The sequence below is a fragment of the Monodon monoceros genome, unplaced genomic scaffold (assembly GCF_005190385.1).
Source record: "Monodon monoceros isolate NGI ecotype Baffin Bay Population unplaced genomic scaffold, NGI_Narwhal_1 Super_Scaffold_20, whole genome shotgun sequence".
Classification (NCBI taxonomy): domain Eukaryota; kingdom Metazoa; phylum Chordata; class Mammalia; order Artiodactyla; family Monodontidae; genus Monodon; species Monodon monoceros.
Genome location: NW_021703777.1, coordinates 64,307,506 through 64,335,368, shown reverse-complemented (window position 1 = coordinate 64,335,368; position 27,863 = coordinate 64,307,506). Strand labels below are relative to the sequence as shown.

The window sequence follows — 27,863 nt, the reverse complement described above, 5'->3', positions numbered from 1 at the left end:
ATCAGCTACCCATCCATGGGAATTGCCAATACTATCAAAGATACAAATTGGACATCTCTTTCCTTCACTCTAAGGAGCCCAAGTCACATAAGATTAAAGTAGTGAAACACTTTTCATCAATGGGAAAGTACCTGGCTTGGTATTTTCACTTAATAAATATTCACTGAATCAAAATCTATCAAATTATTTCTCCTATCCAACCCATAAATGGAACGATTCATGAACAGTTTCTTCACTGGATCAATCCACCAAAGAATTACTTAGAATGAATGGAGCCAAATTATGCCGTTTAATCAAGGCAACTTGCTCATAACTGTAGCCCTTCCCTATTAATTCTTGGCATTGTTTGCAGATACTCACTTTACCAGCAAGCAAGGTGGCCCACATCAACCCACATGAACCAAGAGGGGTGAAACCCGGTCCAGGAACTACGCTCAAACCAATCATGGTCAATAGGTCACAGATGCCCCGGCCAGATCACCCTCACCTTCTCTCGTTAATTCTGGAAATAGTTACCTAACCCAGTAAGCCGCTAATTCCTTTTAACACTCTACTGCCCCAGTACCTTAAGTCTCTTTACTTTTTACCTGTTTTTATTCTTCCATCTCTGCTTATGACTCCTCCGGGCTCAACACTGATGACATAGATTGGCAAATTCCACTCCCTATGTGATGCTCCCCCTGCAACGGTCATGCCGAGTGATTCACTGGGGTCTTTTTGGACACTTACCACCTTCTCATGACAAGTGACCGCAGGGTGGAGGGGCTGAGGGCACAGACAGAAAAACAAATATAGCACATTTGTTCGTAAGTGGCTTTGCATTTCTTACATACAAAAAACTACCAAGACTGCATAAATATATGATGGTGGTTCTTGGTCGTACATAGAGAGAAGGAGGGAGAGAGAGGCAGAGAACTCCTCACTTGGTCCTCACTCTCAACAGAGTTACATTGTCCCAAATTCCTTAGGCTGACTCAGAGAAAATTTATATTCCAAATGGGAGAAGTAAAAAATGGGAAGAGGAATAGGTTGGAGACCACTGGAGAAATATTAAGTATACAAAGTGAACTGCACCCAAAATTTTTCAGGTGATCCATTTACTCCCGATACACTGAGTCAACATTTCGTAAAACTCTTGTCATGCATGAATATCAGGAAGTTTTTCTAGGTTAAAATGTAACCATATTTAAATTAAATAGTTCCAGTTTAATTTATGCAGGTAATCAATTACAGAAATCCTCAAAGAAAAATAATGAATTTCCTAGATATTATACTCTAAAATCTCACCAATATCTAGGTTTGCCCCAGCTGACAACTTTACTCTTACTTTAGCAGTCCTAAATAATGTGCAGTTATAGCCTTTAATTTGATTACATAAAACATAATATATACATTATGTAATACACAATGTAGACCAACTTTTCAAAAGCAAATTGTGATTTGATTCAACAACACTAGATTAAAAACATTGAAGCCACATTCAACATTATCTTGAAGCAATAAGAGTAGGTCAAGGGTACTGCTTTATCAATGAATATGTATCAATATATATTTTTCAAAAAAGTTATTCTCCTTCCTGCTTGGGCAGTGACCTAGGAGACTAGATGGGCATTTGCTCTGCAAATAAATACTTATAACACTTGATCAAACCTCAAAAAAGTCTATGGTTCAAAACATAGCTTATAGTTCTATCTAAAGAAAGAAAATTTAAAAACACATCTGACAAAAATAACCAAGCTACAGAACAAAATATAAGTATACTACCTTTCATTTAAAAAAGAAAAAGGAGGGAAATAAGAATTTGTACTGATACTTGCATTTTCATAAAGAAATTCTGGAAGAAAAAGTGGCTTCATGGGGGTGGAGGGGAAAACTGGGCAGATCAGGGAAGGGTGAGAAACTTAATATATACTTTCCATTTTTTGAACCCTGTGAATATATTATCTATGCAACAAATCAAATGAATTATAATCAAACTTCTATAAATTTGATGGTTGACATCATACAGAACTAATGCTTGCATGTACAGAATCAATTTTTAATGCTTCATTATGAAGCAAGATAAGCCTAGGATTTTTGTGCATTTATTATCTGACGATTTCCTATGGTTTTAAATAACCCACGTCTGTTTTAATGGCCTTATTGTATACAGTAATGCCCTGTGACTGTATCCCTAGCCCTGAACATTGTGTTTAACACATTGATGATGATAAGTACATGTTTGTCAAATAAATGGATGGATGAATTGCAAATTGCCACATTGTTTTTGATAGTAATAGAATAATAAATTGGAAATTAAGATTATAGCAAGGTATATGTTACAATTAGTACTTGTAAGGTCTGGGTTGTGTTTATATAAACCTTAGAACTTTGAAGTGCCCTGTAGAGATTGGTTGTCAGATGAGGACTGTAAAACTAAAATGGGGCTTTCTTCAGAGAAAAGTTTCAAAACAAGACAAGCAAGTAACAGTATGAACATAGTGGTCCTAGCATTCCAGCTGAGGCAAAGGAGTAGACTTGCAGAGGATCTCAAGATCTGTCCTTAGTACATGACTTTTCCTTTTTAAAAAGCAATTAGATTCAGAACGTCTCTTCCTTTAACCACAAATATCTCTCAAAAGATCTTGGGCTTCCCCGGTGGCGCAGTGGTTGAGAGTCCACCTGCCGATGCAGGGGACACGGGTTCGTGCCCCGGTCCGGGAAGATCCCACATGACGCGGAGCAGCTGGGCCCGTGAGCCATGGCCGCTGAGCCTGCGCGTCCGGAGCCTGTGCTCCGCAACGGGAGATGCCACAACAGTAAAAAAAATAAAAAAAATAAAAAAATCCCAGCTTGGAGATGCAGGCAGTTCTGAAATGCCCCCAACTCAGGGCAAATCTCTAAACCCAGAGACTCCAACAGGCTGCCCTGCTGCTTCAGCTTGTTCCTGGGGATATTCATAAGGCATTTACTCCCTGTGCTCTCAAAGAAGGGCTTAACTCCATTATTTCTAGGGGGCCTGGGGTATTGTAGGGGTAGTTAGTCAATCTCTCAAGGTGATGCCTTATACACATATGGAATGCTCTGGAAAATAAGGACATCTTTTATGATGTATATACACACACACACACACACACTTTATCTCTTCTTGAACAGCTGCCTAGTATTTCATTGTGTGAATATGCCATATCCACCATTAATGACCTTTTGGGTTTTTTACAGTCTTTCACAAAATTAAACAGTGTCACTGTGAATATCCTTAGACACACATATCTTGTGCACTTGTGTAAATATTTCTTCAGGCTAATGTCCTAGAAGTATAACTGCTAAATCAAAGAGCCTGAGCATTTAACATTTTGATAGATATTGATAAATTACCTTTGAAACAGCTCTGTCATTTATAATCTCAACAATACGTTGTGAAAATGCTAATTTCCCACAATTCATCCAGTACTGGGTTTTAGCAATACAGTATTTATAACGTTTACCCAGGTGAAAAAAATTCCAATAATTTAATTGCCTTTCTAGTAGATAGTTTGAACATCGTTTGTTGCTATTTGGGTTCTATATAATTTTTTTAAATTAATTAATTAATTTTTGGCTATGTTGGGTCTTCGTTTCTGTGCGAGGGCTTTCCCTAGTTGCGGTGAGCTGGGGCCACTCTTCATCGCACTGCACGGACCTCAGTGTCGCGGCCTCTCTTGTTGCGGAGCACAAGCTCCAGATGCACAGGCTCAGTAGTTGTGGCGCACGGGCCTAGTTGCTCGGCGGCACATGGGATCTTCCCAGACCAGGGCTCGAACCCGTGTCCCCTGCATAGGCAGGCAGATTCTCAACCACTGCGCCACCAGGGAAGCGCTATTGGGGTTCTAATAGTAATAAGCGAGAGATTTTATAACACTGTAATCATTCCAGGTTCCTCTGACTTCATCTATAAAATGGGTCAGAATGCCCACATACGGCAAACCTGTGGCTAAAAGAAATGCAGTTAAATGGAAGATACGGCTTTTATCTGAGAATACTTTCGTTAAAAAATGTGTTATTAAATTCACGTGAAAGCAGCAAAATGACATATCCTATGAAATATTCCAGAAGTTCCATTGGCTTCTCTCCTGCCACTCCAGTTAATAGGGAGTGTTACTGAGGCCTTAATTATTTTGTCATGAATAAATATTGCCTGAATAATGTACAGACTGGCCAGATATTCCTTTAGGAAAAGAAAAAAATTATTTGTTGTTTACTTCCATGTGTCAGGCCAGGCAAACCGAGGCTCACCATTAAAAAAAATTTGATCAATGAATCACAACTGGCAGGAGAAAGATTGAGTGCTGAAACCTAGGATGTCTGACCCTAAATCCTTGCTATCCCCTGTACACCGCTCTGCTTTTAGAGGTACCATTTAAACACGTGATATAAATTAATCTATCAAGTTTCAGGTGATGGTCAGAAAAACACACATGAAAGAATTAATTACCCAATTATTCCAGAAAGAATTTGTCTCACTGAATAGAGAACTCAAACCAACTTTAACGCTGTCAAATAAAATACATGACATATAAGATTTGAATGCTGAAAGCTATGTCCTCCTGGCTGCAGAGATGTGCTGTCTATGCTTTCAGATACAAGTCCCCGGAGACAGAGTCTTTCCATCACACCTCCTCAGCGCTTACCAAGCAGTCTTGCTGCACTGAGCACAGGGATGTTTTGTCGAGCAGGTACAGGCTCAGCACGAATGTCTGGGCTACCCCAAATCAAGGTGCCCTGTGCCTCTGACAGCCACTCAGTTCCCCACCAGAGAGAGATCCATGTTAGGGACAGAAAAACCCAAGTCATCATCCCTTGACCCCCGAACCCTTCACACCCAGAGTTGCCTAACTTTGGTTGGGAGAAGAAGAGCTACATACGACAGAGATCTTCTTTTCCACCCGTGTTCTGTCCCCACCCCCTTCCCTACTGTGGAGACCTCAGAATATTCCCTAATGTTTAAAAACATAATTTTTTATGACACAGTTCAAACTGATTAAAAAGTATCATGGGCACCTGTATACTCATCATTCAGCTCTTAAAATACGTTATGGAATGTTTGCTTTGGATTTTTAAAAGAAAACATTTCAGACGTATAATAAAAGTATAAAGATGAACATTATGACCTACCCCTGTACCCTGCAACGCAGCATCAGAAATCCAGGTTCTGTGTGCAGCTCAAGTCCCTCTGTGATTTTCCTCTGGTCACGTTCCCTCTCCTCTCCCACAGAGGTAACCACACTCCTAAATTTGATGCCTGTCATTCTTTAACTTTTCAATTGGCTAAAAACTTCTCTGTCTCACAAATCTTGGTTTGCCTTCTTTGGTATTTCTTTGAATCATTTGAGCTCCTACTTTCAAAAAGCCATGTTGCTTCCTAAATAAAACTTTAGCAGGATCATAAAAAACTAAATCATCAAACGTCTATGTGTCTCAGTTTAATTTTAAATATGCCAGTGTGTGTGTGTACATTTCAGAAGGCAGATAGAACTATACATTAAAATGAAAATAATTACAATTTCCCACTAGGCCAGTCTGTTATATACGTTTTCCAGGAACTGGACACATGACAGGAGGTTGCAGCAAAAATTTTATCAGATTACCCAGGCTGTTTCCATGATTCATGATGGTTAGGCGGAAGGGATTATAAAGCCCACAGTGCTGGCGGAAGCTGCATTCTTGGTGGTGTAATGAAGCAGAATATAATATGGTCTAGTTAACTCAACTATAATTGGATTCAAACTTTAATTAATTGAGCTAATAAGTTAGTTTTCCATTAATAAATACCATTGGTTTAATTTAAACACTAATGGTATCTATTAGCAAAAAGACACCAGGGAGTCCTTATCCATAAAAGTTTTTAGCAGGAGGTACTTGGTTTTTCTAGACTGTTTATTGTAAATAAACCTGAAATTTATGGATTTATGGGGCATGGCTGTCTGGCTGGCTGGCGAAAGGAGAGGTGGTATAGCTTTGTAGGCTGTGCAGTTAACAATATATAAAGCAGAGGTATTCCAAAATCAAAAATTTGAGTACTGTTTCTGTATCCACTGCTCAAAAACTCAAAGTCATGAGTTATTCCAAACTGAAACACAGCCTTATGTAGAATGTAGGCATTCCTTAATCTCTGTTGCAAGAAGAATGGGCTACCTATAAGATTTTAGTGACAAGTGATTTAATGAAACCAGGTCCCAGGAGGAATGATGGCTAGAATCATTTGGCAATCATTCATTGCCATCAAAACAGGATGCCAAGCCAAGGCTACAGGACTCTGAATTTGCACTAAACAAGGTTTGTGTTGCTTAGATACCCATCCAAATGGAGAGGTTACAGTATTGCCTCTAATAAAAGCCATGACAGAAGTACATATTGCGCTGCGTCACCTCACTTAAAGATAGGCTACACTTTGCTGACCTGAAGGAGGCATTCTGCCTAGAGATGCATTCCGCTTCATCCACAGCGTTTTAAAATTTTTCTGGAATTTAACGCCAGAAGGACATATGCTCTCTGGTTTGTCCCAATCCCACCACTCCCTAATGTTACATGAACTTCAAGTGTTTTTATTATCTTCCTGGGTCCTTCTTGCAAAAGCAAACTTACTAAAGGGGAATCATTAATTTTCAGGCAGACTGGGAACTTCAAAAACTAGAAACCAAGCAAACCTCTTGTTTCATTTCAAAGTGAATGGGAGCAGTCCTTAAACAAAATGCCTGTTGGAAAAACACGACATCCATCTGGCTTAGGCTAGAAATTAGGTCCCCATATGAGGCCTGGTTTTCAAGATCAGGTTTCAAAACTCTCACGCACCTTCCTCTCTCCTGCTTGGATGAAAGACACCTGTTATCTCACCAGTTCTCAAAGATGGGATTTGGGGCTTTCCACTTTACAAGACAAGTCAAATAGTGTTTAAGTGATGAAGTACAGAGGTGACACTTAAAAATGTTCAAGTATGCAGCCTTCCCAAGAAAGAGCTCCCTGCAGGAGCTGTGGACATATCCTGGCTGGGCCTCACCTTGGGAGTGTTGCTCCTGTCCCCTGGCCCTGGGGACCGGCTGCCGCTGCTGTTCTGGCCAGCTTCCTGAAAGATGTCAGGACTCTGCTGCCGATGCTGGCGGGACATGACGAGGTGAATGCGCCTTTCACTGGCCTGTGTGATAAGACACAGGTGTTAGCCACTCTGAGCTTCCATTCAAAGCACCCAGCACCAGTGGCTTACCAAGATATGAGTTTGGTTCAACTTTTATGAAAAAAAATTATTTCTAGTATTTTCCATGGCCATGCCCGCTTTGTAATTTAGCAAGAACTTGAGTTATTTCCTTTATCCCTAAATCGGGTAATGAACATCGCTTCAAGGGAAAAACTAGGGAAGGTTTGACTCATTCAACAGTCTTTGAAAAGACACTGTTGGACATTGCTAATTTATTTTTAATGAATGGGCTCCACTGCACACAAGCCATGTCTGTAGGACTTTCCAGCTAGAACAGAATGTACAGCGTAAAGTGGTAGCCCAGCCCAAATCCCAGATCAAAGGTCTAAGACACAGGTAAACAATAAAGAAAAAGAAATGGAGTCGGTGGCAGCAACACCACCACTGCAGGAAGAGGAATCCTGTGTCTGACAGTTTCAAACATTTGGGCATTGGAAAGGATGAGCGTTTCAGAAATCTGAGGATGACGGCAGGTTATAATGCAGCCTGATTAAACGCCTTTCCCTTGATCCTTTTTTATGTGACAGCCACTAATTGTGATGACTAGCCCTCTCTGCTATGTACCCTGACACTTGGACAGAGCATTGCAAATAGCAAATGCACTGATTATTAGGAAGGTTCATTCCACACCATAAATTTACCTATTGGCTCTCTGCCACAGATGAGTTTCACTTGTGTCTGAGAGTGTGGGTCATTATTCCAGAACTGCTGACTATTGAGGTTCCAGATCTGCAGGCCAGATAGACTAGACCTTGGACCTGTGAAACGTCCAGAACAAGGCTCCCTGATGGTCCAAGATGAAGTAGTCTGCTGACCTCCCTGTCACTTGAGTAAAAGCTGACCATGGCTAAGTCATGACTAGATTTGATTAGAAGCCAGGAAAGGCTAGGTTTGAGGACAAGGAAGGCGGAGAAGAGAGGAATAAGTTCTAGGAGTTCCCCTCTACGTCTCATCCCCAGATGGCTCAGCATCACAGCACAGATGGACAGTGGCCTGCCTGCCCTCTTGCTTCACAGGCACGGATGTCATACCATGGACAAGTCAGGTCGTGAAAGGAGGCCATGGAAAGTCCACGCTCTTCTCCCTGGGCTCAGACAATGGGAGTGGAGATATTCGCTTCCTGCCTCTCTGCAGCTTCCTTCCCATGACCCATAACTCACTCGCACTCTCCGGAACAGGGACCTTGTCTTAAAACCTTAAGCAATAAGAACCCGCTAATAGATCAAATCCCCACAGTTGTCCAGCCCAAACCTTCATGACTTTACATTCTTATATTAATGTCTCTTCTCGGCGATCTCTTGAAGAAGCTTAGGGGTCATCAGTTGGGTGGCTATACATTAGATGAATGTTTAAAAACACCTGCTGAAGTGCAGTGTCTATTGTAAACATCCTGGTGGATGGTGGGCCAGGAGAGTTGACTCATTTCACATAAATGTAAGGAACCCTACAAAGAAAGTCTAAGTCCTTCACTCACTCTCCTTCACATCATCACCTCTGCTGCCCTGCCCAGTCATCACTTACATACCCTTCCTCTGCTCATTTGCCTATCTTGAATTCCCTGGTTCTCTCATCACATATAAAGCCTGTGTCATAACAGGATAAAAATAACAAGCCCAGGAAACAATAATGAAGTAAGCTGACATGAAGAACTATGGTATTAACCAACTAAACTGAGTTCTTGGAAGAATATTTTGTAATAACTGTCTCTTTCTTTATACCGTAGGCCTCACTTATCCAAATGAGGTTATCTCAGTTGGAACTTTCTGAAGGAAAAATTACTAAAAGATAAGAAGCGGCAAACATTCAAGTCAAAACTTCAACTGCTGAGCCCAGATGTGTTCCTTATCTTCAGGGAAACTCCGACGTTTTGAAGGATCTCGGTGGTGCGGTGGGTTTGTGTCCAGGTCCACATGTTGTACCATGTTCATTCAGGACCAGCAGCAGTGGCAGGCCCAACCAGCTCATGATAATTGAGAAAATCTGAGACTTTTACATACTGAATCAACTTGCTAGGCAAAATCCCAAATGCCAAGAAGTAGCCTAAGAGCTATTTAATTCACATTTTCCAGCACGAATTTCTCACTGGATTTTCAAATGCTGACTTTGGTGGGAATACACCCCAATAATCAGCCCTGGTATCAACTTACTTGGAAATAAATTCCCTGCAAGGCTGGATCCCCAGCTCTTACCAGCCACCTTATAAATTGCTCTCAGAGAGATTCTATTTGATGCTTTCTTACCAAGCATTTGAAGTTGAAGGTGGAAAATGGGCTAATGTGTTTATCCTGGCTCTAATTCTCAGCAACAGCTGGATTCAGTGTCAAGAAATGGCCCTTAGCACCAGATAGCCTTTCTTTCCACCGGTGTGAGTGTGGGGTGAGTGTGAGAAGAGGGGAGTCACAGAAAGACTGAATGAAGGACAGAATGGCAGGAACTTGTTTATTTCATACTCTCACAATCTGTGCCAGGAAGATGGGGGCAGCAGGCCTGTCATTTAAATAACAAACCTCGGGACTTCCCTGATGGTCCAGTGGTAAAGAATCCGCCTTCCAATGCAAGGGACACGGGTTCTATCCCTGGTCGGGGAACTAAGATCCCACACACCATGGGGCACCTAAGCCCGCAGGCCACTACTACTGAGCTCGCGTGCCTCAACTAGAGAGCCTGTGTGCTGCGAACTGCAGAGCCCACGCGCTCTGGAGCCCATGTGCCACAACTACAGAGTCCAAGTGTCCTAGAGCCCACATACCACAAATAGAGAAGAGAAAACCCACACGCCACAACTAGAGAGAAGCCCAGGCGCTGCAACAAAAGATTCTGCATGCCTCAGTGAAGATCCCGCATGGCGCAACTAAGACCGACGCAGCCAAAAAATAGACAAACAAAAATAAATTTTAAAAAAAATAACAGACACTCAAAGGAAGAGGGAGCACAGCATCTTTCTTGCATTTCTTGGGATGCTGTAATTTGGGCAAAAGGACTGTTTAACAACTGTGACTATTTCAAGTGGCAGACCAGGCTAGAGGTAAATCCTTTTTACATTTTCCTCTCTTCTCTTCTCTCCCTGAAACATTCTAGATTTAGACAAATTCTGGACACAGTGGTTACCAGTTGCACAGCCTGGCTGCTGTATCATTTTCTTTCTACTCTAAGAGCCCAAGCATTAACTCCCTCTTCTCCTTTCCTTGGCTAGGGGGAAGGGATTCTGATGGCCTCTATGTTCTCCCCTGTGGACCTCCGCTTGTTGGCAGGTCTCTTCTACAAACATTCTGTCCCTGTGGCTGATAGGTGCCTGCTCTGGACCAGCCACTGCACTAAGAGCCTTGGGAACATGGCTCCTGCCTGCAGAGAGCTTGTCCTACTTCAGGGAGAGTCAGAAGCAGGGGCCAGGAAAGAGAGATGGGTAGCACACAAAGGAGTCTCCTGAGGTGGGACCAATTGCTTCTAGCTGAAAAAAACAGGACAAATCTCATATTCAGAGAAAACCAGAGGGCTAAAACCGAGTAGCATTTCTCATGGAAAGGCTTGTCTTTGTTTTGTTTGATGACTTTCTCTCTGCGCTTTTGAGATTTGACTCAAAACTGCCTATAATGTTTATACGATGGGAGTAAGCAGAGGTCACGGAAGGCAGCCATAGGCCGGCAGCCTCACTTATATTTAGCCCATTTCAAAATAATACGATCCCATCTCTTACAGCTGGAAGGAAGGGCCTGAGAGCGCTACACTAATGCCTCACAGGGCAAGCGTCTTCCATCGCGTTCACCTTGGAAATGGCTCTTTTCTCTACAAAATCCACTATGGTTCATAAGAACTGCAGGATGCAACACGGACCAGAAGCTTCACAGAGAGATGTGAATCAAAGATGCCACTGCACAAGGGGCCAGGAGAGGCATTTTGCAGAGCTGTGCTTTGGAGCCCAGTGAGACTTTGTACTGACCCAGTGTTGCATGGGTCCATGCGGTGGCTGTTTAGCCAGTAATAACTAGGGCAGAGTAAGAGTTGATAGGGTACCTGTACTTCAAGGTGTGACGTAGCCAAAGGCTCTACCTATTCATTTGCGAAGGAAGATTGGAGTTAAACCAAATGTACTCTAGCATTTGCTGCTTTTTAACCATATATATATGTATATATATATATATATACATATATATATGCATATGCTTAAAAAAAACATTTGGTAAACTGTAATTCATGTGGGTTTGGTCACGGCATTGATATATTAGCTTCATAAAATATCAAGTTAAGAGCTACCACACTCGTGCCCCCTCAATGCCACAGGGTATAGTTCTACACAAACACATAAAACAGAGGACTCCAAACTGACTGTTGGGCACTGAGATTGTGCTGCCCTCAGCAGACAGACCATGTACACGGCCCCCTTTATGACATAGTATAGACCCGCTTGACTGGAGGTCCCTCTTCTTACAGAGATAAGAGCTGTAGTTGGATTTATAATAATAAGCTATTTACAGAGTTCGTCTCTACTTAGTGCTCCAGCCATTAGCATCAGAGGTCTTTTTTTTTTTTTTTTACAAATAATTATAGTTTTATTTTTTATTTCCAAAGACACTGTAGTATATGATAGAATGTTACATGTCACGTGCAAGATGCAATAACTCTTCCTATCCCTTCAAAGGAATATCCCAGCCATAGGTCACTCTGTGGGAAGATTGAAAAAAATTGCTGCTATATAACTCTTCCCATGGCATTATAGTTTCTATCCTCAAGAGGTCATAGACTCCACTGTATTTGATAGAATCTGGGTCTAAGACTGGCTCAGGTCTGGAATCTGAGAGAGGGATTGTGATTTTTCAATACCAGCTATAAGCCAAGAGAATTAACTGCTAAACTATGAAAAGCAATAAGAGTTTGGTTATTTTACTGAATAAAACACCAACAATCAGCGATTTTCTTAAATATCTTTTCTTTTCAAGGTAACAGTAGTGTTTTTTTTTAATTACACACATCTATAAACCTAATAAATAGATTTTCTCTATTTTTTTTTATAAAGCAGGTTCTTATTAGTCATCCATTTTATACACATCAGTGTATACACGTCAATCCCAATCTCCCAACTCATACCACCACCACGATCCCTCCCCCAACCCGCCGCTTTCCCCCTTGGTGTCCATACGTTTGTTCTCTACATCTGTGTCTCGATTTCTGCCCTGCAAACCGGTTCATCTGTACCATTTTTCTAGGTTCCACATATATGCGTTAATATATGATATTTGTTTTTCTCTGACTTACTTCACTCTGTATGACAGTCTCTAGCTCCATCCACATCTCAACAAATGACCCAATTTCGTTCCTTTTTACGGCTGAGTAATATTCCATTGCATATATGTACCACGTCTTCTTTATATATTTGTCTGTCGCTGGGCATTTAGGTTGCTTCCATGACCTGGCTATTGCAAGTAGTGCTGCAATGAACATTGGGGTGCATGTGTCTTTTTGAATTGTGGTTTTCTCTGGGTATATGCCCAGTAGTGGGATTGCTAGACCATATGGTAATTCTATTTTTAGTTCTTAAAGGAACCTCCATACTGTTCTCCATAGTGGCTGAATCAGTTTACATTCCCACCAACAGTGCAAGAGGATTCCCTTTTCTCCACACCCTCTCCAGCAGTTGTTGTTTGTAGATTTTCTGATGGTGCCCATTCTAACTGGTTTTGATTTGCATTTCTCTAATAATTAGTGATGTTGAGCAGCTTTTCATGTGCATCTTGGCCATCTGTATGTCTTCTTTGGAGAAATGTCTATTTAGGTCTTCTGCCCATTTTTGGATTGGGTGGTTTGTTTTTTTAATATTGAGCTGCATGAGCTGTTTATATATTTTGGAGATAAATCCTATGTCCATTGATTCGTTTGCAAATATTTTCTCCCATTCTGAGGGTTGTCTTTTCATCTTGTTTATGGTTTCCTTTGCTGTGCAAAAGCTTTGAAGTTTCATTAGGTCCCATTTGTTTATTTTTGTTTCTATTTCCATTACTCAAGGAGGTGGATCAACATAGAGCTTGCTTTGATTTATGTCAAAGTGTTCTTCCTATATCTTCCTCTTAAGAGTTTTATAGTGTCCCATCTTACATTTAGGTCTCTAATCCATTTTGAGTTTATTTTTGTGTATGCTGTTAGGGAGTGTTCTAATTTCTTTCTTTTATATGTAGTTGTCCAGTTTTCCCAGCACCACTTAGTCTTTTCTCCATTGTATATCCTTGCCTCCTTTGTCATAGATTAGTTGACCATAGATGTGTGGGTTTACCTCTGGGCTTTCTATCTTGTTTCATTGATCTATGTTTCTGTTTTTGTGCCAGTACCATATTGTCTTGATTACTGTAGCTTTGTAGTATAGTCTGAAGTCAGGGAGTCTGATTCCTCCAGCTCCATTTTTTTCCCTCAAGACTGCTTTGGCTATTCGGGGTCTTTTGTGTCTCCATACAAATTTTAAGATTTTTTGTTCTAGTTCCGTAAAAAATGCCATTGGTAATTTGATAGGAATTGCATTGAATCTGTAGATTGCTTTGGGTAGTATAGTCATTTTCACAATATTGATTCTTCCAATCCAAGAACGTGCTATATCTCTCCATCTGTTGGTATCATCTTTAATTTCTTTCATCAGTGTCTTATAATTTTCTGCATACAGGTCTTTTGTCTCCTTAGGTAGGTTTATTTCTAGGTATTTTATTCTTTTTGTTGCAGTGGTAAATGGGAGTGTTTCCTTAATTTCTTTCAGATTTTTCATCATTAGTGTATAGGAATGCAAGGGATTTCTGTGCATTAAGTTTGTATCCTGCAACTTTACCAAATTCATTGATTAACTCTAGTAGTTTTCTGGTGGCATCTTTAGGATTCTCTATGTATAGTATCATGTCATCTGCAAACAGTGACAGTTTTACTTCTTCTTTTCCCATCTGTATTCTTTTTATTTCTTTTTCTTCTCTGATTGCCATGGCTAGGACTTCCCAAACTATGTTGAATAATAGCAGTGACAGTGGACATCCTTGTCTTGTTCCTGATCTTAGAGGAAATGCTTTCATGTTTTCACCATTGAGAATGATGTTTGCTGTGGGTCTGTCATATATGGTCTTTATTATGTTGAGGTAGGTTCCCTCTACGCTCACTTTCTGGAGAGTTTTTTTTTATCATAAATGGGTGTTGAATTTTGTCAAAAGTTTTTCTGCATCTACTGAGATGATCATATGGTTTTTATGCTTCAATTTGTTACTATGGTGTATCACATTGATAGATTTGCATATACTGAAGAATCCTTGCATTCCTGGGATAAATCCCACTTGATCATAGTATATGATACTTTTAATGTGTTGTTGGATTCTGTTTGCCAGTATTTTTTTGAGGATTTTTGCATCTATATTCATCAGTGATATTGGGCTGTAATTTTCTTTTTTTGTAGTATCTTTGGTTTTCGTATCAGGCTGATGGTGGCCTAATAGAATGAGTTTGGGAGTGTTCCTTCCCTTGCAATGTTTTGGAAGAGTTTGAGAAGGATGTGTGTTAGCTCTTCTCTAAATGTTTGATAGAATTCACCTGTGAAGCCATCTGGTCCTGGACTTTTCTTTGTTGGAAGATTTTTAATCAGTTTCACTTTCATTTCTTATGATTGTCTGTTCATATTTTCTATTTCATCCTGGTTCAGTCTTGGAATGTTATACCTTTCTAAGAATTTGTCCATTTCTTCCAAGTTGTCCATTTTACTGGCATACAGTTTCTTATAGTAGTCTCTTAGGATGCTTTGTATTTCTGCTGTGTCTGTTGTAAATTCTCCTTTTCCATTTCTCATTTTATTGATTTGAGTCTGCTCCCTGTTTTTGTTGATGAGTCTGGCTAATGGTTTATCAATTTTGTTTATCTTCTCATAGAACGAGCTTTTAGTTTTACTGATCTTTGCTATTGTTTTCTTTGTTTCTATTTCATTTATTTCTGCTCTGATCTTTATGATTTCTTTTCTTCTGCTAACTTTGGGTTTTGTTTGTTCTTCTTTCTCTAGTTCCTTTAGGTGTAAGGTTAAATTATTTATTTGAGATTTTTCTTGTTTCTTGAGGTAGGCTTGTATAGCTATAAACTTCCCTCTTAGAACTGCTTTTGCTGCATCCCATAGGTCTTGGATTGTTGTGTTTTCATTGTCAGTGTCTCTAGGTATGTTTTGATTTCCTCTTTGATTTCTTCAGTGATCTCTTGGTTATTTAGTAACATAGTGTTTAGCCTCCATGTGTTTGTGTTTTTTATGTTTTTTCCCTGTAATTCATTTCTAATCTCATAGCATAGTGGTCAGAAAAGTTGCTTGATATGATTTCAATTTTCTTAAATTTACTGAGGCTTCATTTGTGACCCAAGATGTGATTTATCCTGGAGAATGTTCCGTGCACACTTAAGAAAGTGTAATCTGCTGTTTTTTGGATGGAATGTCCTATAAATATCAATTAAATCTATCTGGTCTATTGTGTCATTTAAAGCTTCTGTTTCCTTATTTATTTTCATTTTGGATGATCTGTCCATTGGTGTAAGTGAGGTGTTAAAGTCCCCCACTATTATTGTGTTACTGTTGATTTCCTCTTTTATAGCTATTAGCAGTTGCCTTATATATTGAGATACTCCTATGTTGGGTGCATATATACTTATAATTGTTATATCTTCTACTTGGATTGATCCCTTGATCATTATGTAGTGTCCTTCCTTGTCTCTTGTAACATTCTTTAAAGTCTATTTTATCTGATATGAATATTGCTACTCCAGCTTTCTTTTGATTACCATTTGCATGGAATATCTTTTTCTATCCCCTCACTTTCTGTCTGTACGTGTCCCTAGGTCTGAAGTGGGTCTCTTGTTGACAGCATATATATGGGTCTTGTTTTTGTATCCATTCAGCAAGCCTGTGTCTTTTGTTTGGAGCATTTAATCCATTCACGTTTAAGGTAATTATCGATATGTATGTTCCTATGACCATTTTCTTAACTGTTTTGGGTTTGTTTTTGTAGGTCCTTTTCTTCTCTTGTGTTTCCCACTTAGAGAAGTTCCTTTAGCATTTGTTGTACAGCTGGTTTGGTGGTGCTGAATTCTCTTAGCTTTTGCTTGTCTGTAAAGCTTTTGATTTCTCCATCGAATCTGAATGAGATCCTTGCCGGGTAGAGTAATCTTGGTTGTAGGTTCTTCCCTTTCAGCACTTTAAGTATATCATGCCACTCCCTTCTGGATTGTAGTGTTTCTGCTGAGAAATCAGCTGTTAACCTTATGGCAGTTCCCTTTTATGTTATTTGTCATTTTTCCCTTACTGTTTTCAATAATTTTTGTTTGTCTTTAATTTTTGCCAGCTTGATGACTATGTGTCTTGGCGTGTTTCTCCTTGGGTTTATCCTGTATGGGACTTGCTGCACTTCTTGGACTTGGGTGGCTATTTCCTTTCCCATGTCAGGGAAGTTTTCAACTATAATCTCTTCAAATATTTTCTCAGCTCCTTTCTCTCTCTCTTCTCCTTCTGGGACGACTATAATGTGAATGTTGGTGCGTTTAAAGTTGTCTCAGAGGTCTCTTAGGCTGTCTTCATTTCTTTTCATTCTTTTTTCTTTATTCTGTTCTGCAGCAGTGAATTCCACCATTCTGTCTTCCAGGTCACTTATCCGTTCATCTGCCTCAGTTATTCTGCTATTGATTCCTTCTAGTGTAATTTTCATTTCAGTTATTTTATTGTTCATCTCTGTTTGTTTGTTCTTTAATTCTTCTAGGTCTTTGTTAAACATTTCTTGCATCTTCTCAATCTTTGCCTCCATTCTTTTTCCGAGGTCATGGATCATCTTCACTATCATTATTCTGAACTCTTTTTCTGGAAGGTTTCCTATCTCCACTTCATTTAGTTGTTTTTGTGGGGTTTTATCTTGTTTCTTCATCTGGTACATAGGCCTCTGCCTTTTCATCTTGCCTATCTTTCTGTGAATGTGGTTTTTGTTCCACAGGCTGCAGGACTGTAGTTCTTCTTGCTTCTGCTGTCTGCCCTCTGGTGGATGAGGCTATCTAAGAGGCTTGTGCAGGTTTCCTGATGGGAGGGACTGGTGGTGGGTAGAGCTGGGTGTTGCTCTGGTGGGCAGAGCTCAGTAAAACTTTAATCCACTTGACTGCTGATGGGTGGGGCTGGGTTCCCTCCCTATTGGTTGTTTGGCCTGAGGCAACCCAACACTGGAGCCTACCTGGGCTCTTTGGTGAGGCTAATGGTAGACTCTGGGGGGGCTCACTCCAAGGAGTACTTCCCAGAACTTCTGCTGCCAGTGTCCTTGTCCACACAGTGAGCCACAGCCACCCCCCGCCTCTGCAGGAGACCCTCCAACACTAGCAGGTAGGTCTGGTTCAGTCTCCCCTGGGGTCACTGCTCCTTCCGCTGGGTCCCGACGCACACACTACTTTGTGGGTGCCCTCCAAGACTGGAGTCTCTGTTTCCCCCAGTCTTGTCGAAGTCCTGCAATCAAATCCTACTAGCCTTCAAAGTCTGATTCTCTAGGAATTCCTCCTCCCATGCCGGACCCCCAGGTTGGGAAGCCTGACGTGGGGCTCAGAACCTTCACTCCAGTGGATGGACTTCTGTGGTATAAGTGTTCTCCAGTCTGTGAGTCACCCACCCAGCAGTTATGGGATTTTATTTTGCTGTGATTGCAAAATCACCCCTCCTACCGTCTCATTGTGGCTTCTCCTTTGTCTTTGGATGTGGGGTATATTTTTTGGTGAGTTCCAGTGTCTTCCTGTCAATGACTGTCCAGCAGCTAGCTGTGATTCTGGTGTTCTCACAAGAGGGAGTGAGAGCACGTCCTTCTACTCTGCCATCTTGGTTCAGGCCTTAGCATCAGAGGTCTTAATGACCATTTCTTTAAAAAAATTCATCCCGCATCCGCATTCTCCACTCGTTTCTTTTCCAAGGATCCCAGAGTGAGACAGCCTAGCTTTAACTGTGGGGATGGTTCTTCCTGAAACTTTGGGGGCTGCCCCACTTTAGCTCCCCTTCCAGCTAGGGCTCAAGTATCATTTTCAGTTCATCTATCTTGTGCTCACCAAGCCCCGGGGAACTGTGGAGCACTGGTTGCACACAGCCAGGAAGCCACAACTACGGAAGAGATGGCAGACATCATCTAATCCAACATTTCCTCTGTAGTTTGTGCTTTAATTCCACTCCAAAATCCTTGCCGTGTTGTCACCCAGCTCATGCTTCAGTGCCTCCAATGACAAGGAACTCACTGTGTCCCAAGGCAGTGCAGCACTAATAAGCAAGTTTTTTAGACAGCACTAATTAGCAAGTTTGTCCTTAGGTTGAGTTTAAATTTGTCTTTCCCTTGCTTGCCCATTGGTTCTAGTCATGCCCTCTCGGGCAACCCCAAATCAATTTCCATGCGACAAGCCTATTTGAAAATAGCTCTCATTGCCCTCCCTGATCTCTTTTCCTTTCCAGGTCAAGTATTCCTAGTTTCTTCACTATTTAACATGTTTTCAAGTCCCCACAAAAACTTGATGAACTCTTGATGACTCGCTGTAAAAAAGCTGAGTTGGGTGTGCATACGAGATTTGGACCTAGAAGACAAATCCTGGTCTGACCATCAGAGCAGGGACTTTTTTTGGATGGACCAGCTACACCTGGGACCTCACTGATGGAGTTCCCATTTTGCCATTTCACTTGTGCACAGGGACTGTCTCTGTGTCCTATGGAGCCAAGAACTCCATAGATGTCTGTCTTCATTATTACTGCATAACTGAAAGATGACAGGGAAGCTCCCAAGACGCTGCTGTGAAACACATCACAGCAGTGCAACCTGGCTCTGAGATCACATGTGGCACACGGACCCTACCTGGCAATACAGACAACAGGAGGCATCTGAACAGGGTTACCCACTGATATGTTAGAAAAATAACAAAGTTGTCAGCCATTCCTGTTGACATGGCAACATACTGCACAATCAGGTACAGAAACAAAACACTTGCCTAACGGTCCTGCCAGTGAGCAAGAGAACATTTGAGAAAGAGAAATCTCTCTCACTAAAAGGAAATCCTCCTGCACTGTTGGTGGGAATGTAAGTCGGTGCAGCCACTGTGGAAAACAGTATGGAGGTTCCACAAAAAACTAAAAATAGAATTACCATATGATCCAGTAATCCCATTCCTGGGCATATATCCAGACAAATCTGTAATTCATAAAGATACATGCACCCCTATGTTCATAGCAGCACTATTCACAATAGCCAAGACATGGAAGCAACCTAAGGGTCCATCAACAGATGAACGGATAAACAAGATGTGGTATATATATACAATGGAATATTATTCAGCCATACAAAAGAATGAAATAATGCCATTTGCAGCAACATGGATGGACCTAGAGATTATCATACTAAGTGAAGTCAGACACAGAAAGACAAATATCACATGATATCACTTATATGTGGAATCAAAAATATGACACAAATAAACTTATCTACAAAACAGAAACAGACTCACAGACACAGAAAACAGACTTGTGGCTGCCAAGGGGGAGGGGGTACGGGGGAGTTTGGAATTAGCAGATGGAAACTATTATATATAGAATAGATAAACCATAAGGTTCTACTGTATAGCACAGGGAACTATATTCATTATCTTGTGATAAACCATAATGGAAGAGAATATGAAAAAAATATATATGTATAACTAAATCACTTTGCTGTACAGCAGAAATTAACACAACATTGTAAATCAACTATACTGGAATAAAAGAAGTTAAAAAAAAAAAAGTCTCACTAAGCAATAAGTTAGGGCTCCAGAATTACAACTCTAGGATGAGCTGATGGTGTGCTGTTTGTTGCTAGTCCCTATAAAATGAGCTTAGTGAAAGCAAATCTGGTGTGTGTTGACTTGCTCACCACTGAGACTTTAGCACCTGGCATACATAGAGCCTGGTACATTCTGAAAAGAATTGTATCTTCTCTGGAGAGGCAGCAGCTACTTTAGTGAGTTAAGGGTGACCAGAATCTGGCAAAGGAAAAGGGAAATTAAGGAGGGTTTGAGGAAAAGTGCTGAATAGGACCTTAGGATTTGACAAGGGTAGAAAAGAAGATTTGAGACAGCAATTTGATCTATTTTTCCCACTAGACTTTAGCTCCAGGTACATCTTTATGTTCCCAGAAGCATATCTTATAAGTGCTAAGAAATTAACGATGACAGTCTGACTTATACAGGGTCGTACAGATGTCAGTGACAAGCTCAAAATAAGAAATTAATTCCTGAGTAAGCAGAATGACCTAAGTTCTCAAACACCATTTCTTTTATGGTATCTGGAAGTTACTCTGATTCTGTTCCGTGGTAAAAACAGAACAAAATCATGTAGGGGAATATGAGAGTTGGAGAAGGGTAGTGAAGTTTCAAGATCTCCTAATATTTGGAGTGTAGCTGGGCAGGAGATTCACTCATAAAATTCTGAGTCGAAAGGCTGAACAGTTTTGCAAGTCATGCTTTAATCATGAATGCATGGAATTTGGAGCCCTATATAAAAATCATTTGGACTCTAAGAATTCAGCTCAAGAGAATGTTTTTAAAATTAAAAAAACTGTTTAGTCTTATGTGCATTAAATTTACTACCATACTGCATTAAGAAAATTTGTTTAGATAGGGATTCGATTTTATATTAGCTGTGCTAGTCTATTAGAAAACACACACACACACACACAGAACTGTCAGGTCTTATTTCTTGGCCATTCTTACTGGCTCCAGGGGACAAAAGTTCTGCCCCAGAACTCATGAGCTGGAATCACGTATTTAGAACAAATGTAAGCAATGGAGTAGTCCATTATTTAATTTCTGGCTCTGTCTAAAGGCCTATCACATTCTTTAAAAAGTCTGAAGAAGCTGCTTGTCAATTGTTCTTTGGTGAAGTAAATTCTCATTTAAATATTAATTCATGTGAGGGGAAAAAAAATCACACGGGCCAGTATTAACGAAAACCCATTGTATCACAACCTCTGCAAATGGCTTTGAATTATTTCAACTTCTGCATCAAGTCTGGGAAGCTGGCTAAGAAAAAAAGACACAAAAAAGAGATACTCAAATTTGAAATCCATCACTGATTTCTTCATTTATTAACTGTATATATTTGAACTCCTAAATACGAATTCACTGATCCGTAACTGCAGGTAGATGAGAGCATCTCAAAACAGGCATAGCTCTCAGCAGAAATCATTCTCATATTGAATATTGCGTAGATATATGTGGAACCTCCCAGGTTTGGGATGTTGAAATGTCTTTTTCCACCCTAGGGTCTCAAACCTTTGGCCCATATATCTTTGTTCTATTATTTTAGGTATGACACCAGACAGTTCAACAACTCTCGTAGAGAGATTTTAGTCAAAAAGCTTAAATTGACAAGGGAGAAATATAAAGTTGTACTAAGTTGCTAAATAAGGCAATTGCCCCATAATTGAAGCTTCTGTCTCCATCACGTTTGTCTCTGAGAGGAGTGCGACTCTCCATCTGTCTAACTCTGGAGCCTGGCCCTTAGGGCTGCTGCTGAAGAAGCCAAGGTTAGGGCTCCACATATGTAAAGCTGGTCAAATTTAAAACAGTTGTGGCTTCTCTGTAATAACTTTTCCCTGAAATAATGTAGAAAAAGGCAGAATGTGTGGGACTGTGGGAGAAAACATGACCAAGAGGACATGTTGTTTGGGAATTTCTTTGTAAGGCAAATATGATTCATGCAGTGGACACACAAGGCCAATGCAGCCAAGGACTGGTTGGAAATTTGAGTCTCAGCTTTTGAAGGGCATTTAGTTTAATCGCCCCAGCTTGGTGTGTGTTACGAGTATCTCATAAATAAAATTCATGCTTGAGGTCGCTTAACTGAGTTTGCCCAGCATTCTACCTTTTCCATTTCTTTTCCAACTAGTTTTGCCCGAGCTTGTTTTTTTTTTCTCCCTCCTCTTCCTCTGCCTATAAAGCACACTGGCTTTGTTTGGTAAGCAGAAGAATCTTTTAGGAAATTCCACTGTTAGGCAAGATTTTATTTCATAAATTTACTTTCTCAGGGAAAAAATAGTTTCCTCTTCTGTTACTAATCCACAAAAGTAGAATGTCATATGTAATCAAGAGTTTTCCAAGTGACGTGAGAAAGGGAGTTTTTCTTTCACCTACTGGGAAGGATAGCTGGCAGATCATCTTCAGAATGTGAGCTGCACTGACTGACCTGCAGAGGGAGTTGACAAGTGTAACAGGGAAAAAAAACTGATGATCACCCAAGAGTCTGCTTTTAAAGGAGAAGAAAATCATGCATAGAGTGCAGTTTCTTCACAAAGAAAAAACCAAGGGCTTTTCCTTTTCCATGGATTAATATTTTCAAAAACATTGTCTATATCCTGTTCTCACCCATTGGCACATACAGGCTACACCACCTGCTCAGTGCTGACTTAATTGTATTTGAGGAGAGGTGGGAATGTATTCCAAGCTCCAAGAGGCCAGGACTGTGTCAGTCTTGTTCACCGTTGTACTACACACCTCTTGGCACTTAGAAGGTGCTCAACCAATAATAACTGAGCAAATTCAAGGCGACAAAAAGTAGAGTTCTACCTTGGGGACAAATAATGTAAAAGTGGATTTGGTGCTTGTTCTTCAGTAAATGGTTTGACAAAAAATATCCCTATGAGATGGAATTAATGTGTGAATTATAGATAATTATACATTTTTATAATTTGACTAAACTTATTCATTCAAATATTTATTGAGTGCCTATTACTGCCAGGCATATCTCTAAGTGCTTGAGATATAATACTCTACTGTACTATACTATGCTAGATTGGCAGGTAATAATACAATAATTTGTTGGTAGAAGATAAAGAAGATTAGGGACTTCCCTGGTGGTCCAGTGGTTAAGACTTAGCACTTCCAATGCAGCGGGCATGGGTTCGATCCCTGGTTGGGGAACTAAGATCTCACAAGCCGCGTGGCGTGGCCAAAAAAAGAAGATCAAGAAGATTAGGGGATACAGAATTGAGAATTGAGGGTGGGAGATGCCACTTTAAGTGGGATTGTCAGCGAAGGTGTCTCTGAGGAGGTGACAGGTGAGGAGAGACCTGAGTGAAGTGTAGGAGTTATATAAACATTTGTAAGAGTCTTTTGATCAGAGGGACAGCAAGAACATCAGCCTTAAGTTGAGAAAGTTCTTAAAAATGTTTGAGGAACAGCAAGAAGGCAGTGTGACTGAGCATGGTTAAACAAGGGGGAGAATACCAGAAATCCGCCCCCCCTCCCCGCCCGCTTAAGATGAGGTTGCAGAGAAAACTAAAGACCAGATTAGCATGGCTTTGCAGGCCACTGTAAGGATTTGGAATTTTAATCTGAGTGTCTTGGGAAGCGTCGAGAGCTGAGGGCAAGAAAGCGACATGGTGGAATTGACTCTGTAAAGCGGTCATTCTAACTGCTGAGTCGAGAGAGAGGTGAGGAGCATGGAATATGGAAGCAAGGACACCAGTTAAGAGGTTCTTGCAGTGGCCTAGACCAAAGATAATGGTGGCCTGGCTGATCCAAGCCATGGAGTTGGTGAGAGATGAATTGTAGGCTGGGGATGGAGAAGAGTAAAGATTCTTTTTGGTCCAAGTAACTGAGAAAATGGTGGTGCCATTTCTAGAGATGAGGAAAGACTGAGGGGAAGAGCAGGTCTGGAAAGGGGTGGAGCGGGGAGAAGTCAAGGATTCACTTTTGGACATTAAATTTGAGATGCCTTTTAGACAGCCACATGGAGATACCAAGTAGGCAGCTGTCTATGCAAGTGTGGTGTTCAAAGAAGTTGGAGCTGGGCATGTGAACTTGGGAATAGACGGCATAAACTCCAGAAGGGAAATGTCTCTTGTAACTCTGGTTTTGTGCTCCCCCGGCTCCACAGGGCGTGACCTCAGGCCCCATAGGGCAGATGGATGGTCATCAGGTTAAGAATCACCTTGGAACTGGGGCACCATGAAAAGTCCCAGCTTGGGGACCAAAGCACCACATGTACTTCCTGTCCTAGTAGATGGAGGAACCAGGGTAAGTCCCCTTGCACCCTCTGCCTCAGGCTTTCCACCTTTAAAATGACAATAATTTCATCCGCTGCTTGGTTCTCCTCAAAAAAGAGGGATAAGATACCACACATACGACAGTGAAAAGAGTTGCCGACACCTGGAAGAGCTCCATGACTGGAACCCAAGGGTAGGGAGATTTGTTTGTACTGAGATGATCAAGTCCTTGAGAGTAGGCTTTGTCTTCTGAATGTCATCCTCCATGGAACTTTGTACAAGGACCAGTCAGCTACTGCTGCTGACTCTGTCTATACTTGAAGAATTAATACTTCAGTCACTAAGTGGAAGCTGACATGATGTGCCGGATAACTGCAAATGCATCTTAAGACAAGGCCTCTGGTCTTGCCCCTCTCCTATCAGCTCTCCACTAACTCTAGAGAGATCTTGCTAGAAAGTCATGTCACTTCCTTTCTTAAACCCTTCCAATGACACCTCATGGCCTTGGGGGTAAGGTCTGAGCTCCTTATCATGGCCTGTAAAATTCTACATGATCTGGCCCTTGCCTACCACTCTTGCCTTATCTATTGCTGCTTTTAAAATGTATACCACTCTCCAGGTGTTAACCATTTCCCTAACTGGCTTTTGGGGAAACATTCTTTTGTGTTGTGTCTCCTTAGAATGACCCTCTCTGCCTCATGCACCTAGAGAACTTCTGCTGATCCATCAAAACCCCAGTTCAAGAATTTCCTCCTCTGTGAAGAATTTCTAGACCCCATCTCAGTAAAAAAAAAAAAAAAACCAAAACAAAACAAAACAAAAAACTCTCCTTTGTCTACACCAGCACTACACTTAATTTCACCATTACACACTGTCATACCACATGGCAGTCATTTAGAAAAAGTCCACCTCCTCTACTAGGCTGTGGACTCCTTTGGGAGACCAGCCTAAGAGGTCATCATCTCCCTGTCCTCTGCACCTAATCCAGGGCTAGGCAAGCAGCAAAAACTTAATACATTTTGGCTAAATGAAGTGGATTAAAGGGTTAGAATACAAGAGCCCAGAACAAAGCCTGTCTCTCTAGGAATAAAGCTGGAAGCTCAGAGAACATTAGAAAAACTCATGATGAAAAATAAACAACCCAATCAAAAAATAGGCAGAAGACCTAATAGACATTTCTCCAAAGAAGACATACAGATTGCCAACAAACACATGAAAGAATACTCAACATCATTAATCATTAGAGAAATGCAAATCAAAACTACAATGAGGTATCACCTCACACCAGTTAGAATGGGCATCATCAAAAAATCTGCAAACGATAAATGCTGGAGAGGGTGTGGAGAAAAGGGAACCCTCCTATATATACTGTTGGTGGAAATGAAAGTTGGTAAAGCCACTATGGAGAAGAGTGTGGAGGTTTCTTAAACTAAACACAGAGTTGCCATATGATCCTACAATCCCATGCCTGGGCATATATCTGGAGAGAACTATAATTCTAAAAGATACATGCACCCCAATATTCATTGCAGCACTGTTTACAATAGCCAAGACACAGAAGCAACCTAAGTGCCCATCGACACAGGAATGGATAAAGAAGAGGTGGTACATATATACAATGGAATATTACTCAGCCATAAAAAAATGAAAAAAATGTCATTTGCAGCAACGTGGATGGATCTAGAGATTATCATACTAAGTGAAGTCAGACGGAGAAAGACAGATATCATGATATCGCTTATATGTGAAATCTAAAAAAAAAAATACAAATAAACCTATTTACAAAACAGAAATAGATCCACAAACGTAGAAAAGAAACTTATGGTTACCAAAGGGGAAGGTGGGAGAGGGATAAATTAGGAGTTTGGGATTGACATATACACACTACTATATATAAAATACATAACCAACAAGGACCTACTGTATGGCACAGGGAACTACACTCAATATTTTGTAATAACCTATAAGGAAAAAGAATCATGAAAAAGAATAAATTATACATATATATGTAAAACTGAATCACTTTGTTGTATACCTGAAACACAACATTGTAAATCAACTATAGTTCAATGAAAAACAACAACAAAAAGAAAAACTCATGGTGACCCAGCCAAAGTCAACAGGATGCATGCTGGGGCTTGGTAACATCGCGCCTGTCAGGAGAGTGAATTAGTTTGAACTAATGTCAGGCTATCGTGAGCTCTATTTGCCTGACTAATGATAATTTGTATGCCTCCCCTATAGGGGGACTTCCTTAGGTTCATATTTGAGTTCCCTTGGGCTTTCGAAGGGGGCCGGACTTAGCCATGGAGACAGGGCTCAGCCTTAGCCAATCCTACAGTGGTTTCTTGTCCACAGGATCCCTGGAGGGCACATGGCACAGCTTCTTACAGGAGTTGGTACAACCAGATGTCTTGGAAGTGTCCAGAACACATCTAAGTGAGCCCTGGGTCTATGACTATCATACTAGGTACAGGGATGACACAACCCCGCTGACCTTGAGTGATCTTAACCTGGTGAGGCTGCAACACCTCGCCCAATGTGTTTACCTGCAGTCAAGACTGGATGACTGGCAACACCAACGGAATGGCCATGACCCCAAGACACACCATTGGCTGCAGTAATATTCCTCCCTGGCCCTCCACCCTCAGCTCCTCGAAAGGGAGGCACTGTATGTCACACGGGGTAGTAACAGGGTAGGTGGGTCAGGGTGATGAGTGTTCCTAATCATGATGGCAACTGCTGACTGGGATCTTGTAATGACCCGTGACCCACCTGAATCAGATGAGCTGCACTTTCCGGGCTGCCGTACCGAAGGTCATGTCCATTGATGGCTAACACACGATCGTTCTCCTCCAGCTGACCGTGTCGGTCTGCCACGCCACCATCCAGAACGTTGGAAATAAACACCCCAGGCTCGTCCACCTTGCGCACCAGTTTTATTCCAAGCTGCTCCTCCGGGCTGCTTTTGTTGAGGATCACGTGGAAACTGTCATCCCGGGGCCCGTAGGTGTCCAGGGGCTGCCCATCAGTCCTGCTCCGGAACTTCTGCTCCCGCAGCACCGTCAGCCACAGCACCTGGCAGGGCTGCCTCAGGAGGTGCAGGGCATAGTTGTGCCGTACGTTGCCAATGTCCATCCCGTTGACCTAGGGCAAGGGGACCTCAGAATCTGCAGCGACCGAGCCGTCCACTCCACCGGCCACAACCCTGCCCCAAAGGCCCAGCCCACAGACTCACTGGGGCCCTTCCTGAAGGACCACTCTGCTCTATCACCTTCTTCTCCGTCCAAATACCCCCATCTTCCAACAGGACTTGTAACCCGGTTTCCTTGAGTATTAGCTGCACACCTTTTCAACTCTCTCTCAGCAGACACCATCTTTCTTCAGTCTTGTCCTTACACAGGCCCTTGAATTTATTTATATAGTCCTAACCCTCCTTTCTGTTGCTTGCTAAACTTATTTTTCAGCTGAAGGGGGGAGGAAAAGGAAGAAAAAGTGGGAAAAGGCAAAAGAAGAAAAGAAAATTTCTGATTAATGATTACATTAAACTGCTGTTTAAATCAAACTGAGTTGGCATTTTCTTTCCAAACATCTCCTGATGAATTTTTCTCCCTGGATCACCTGTACTGGAACTTCCAGGCCCCACTACTGTGTGT

The 27,863-nt window shown here is 41.3% G+C and overlaps 1 protein-coding gene across 4 annotated transcripts in view; it reads right to left on the bottom strand.

Annotated features, from left to right (window-relative positions):
* Positions 1-27,863, bottom strand: part of LNX1 (ligand of numb-protein X 1) — a 140,544-nt gene that overhangs the window by 10,847 nt on the left and 101,834 nt on the right. For 3 of the 4 annotated variants that reach the window (XM_029235260.1, XM_029235261.1, XM_029235263.1), the window contains 3 exons: positions 26,983-27,354; positions 7,016-7,150; positions 588-765 (listed from right to left, as the gene is read on the bottom strand). In XM_029235260.1, the coding sequence (XP_029091093.1) occupies positions 588-765; positions 7,016-7,150; positions 26,983-27,354 (685 nt within the window). The remainder of the gene's footprint in view (positions 1-587; positions 766-7,015; positions 7,151-26,982; positions 27,355-27,863) is intronic. The other variant, XM_029235262.1, reaches the window with a different exon arrangement.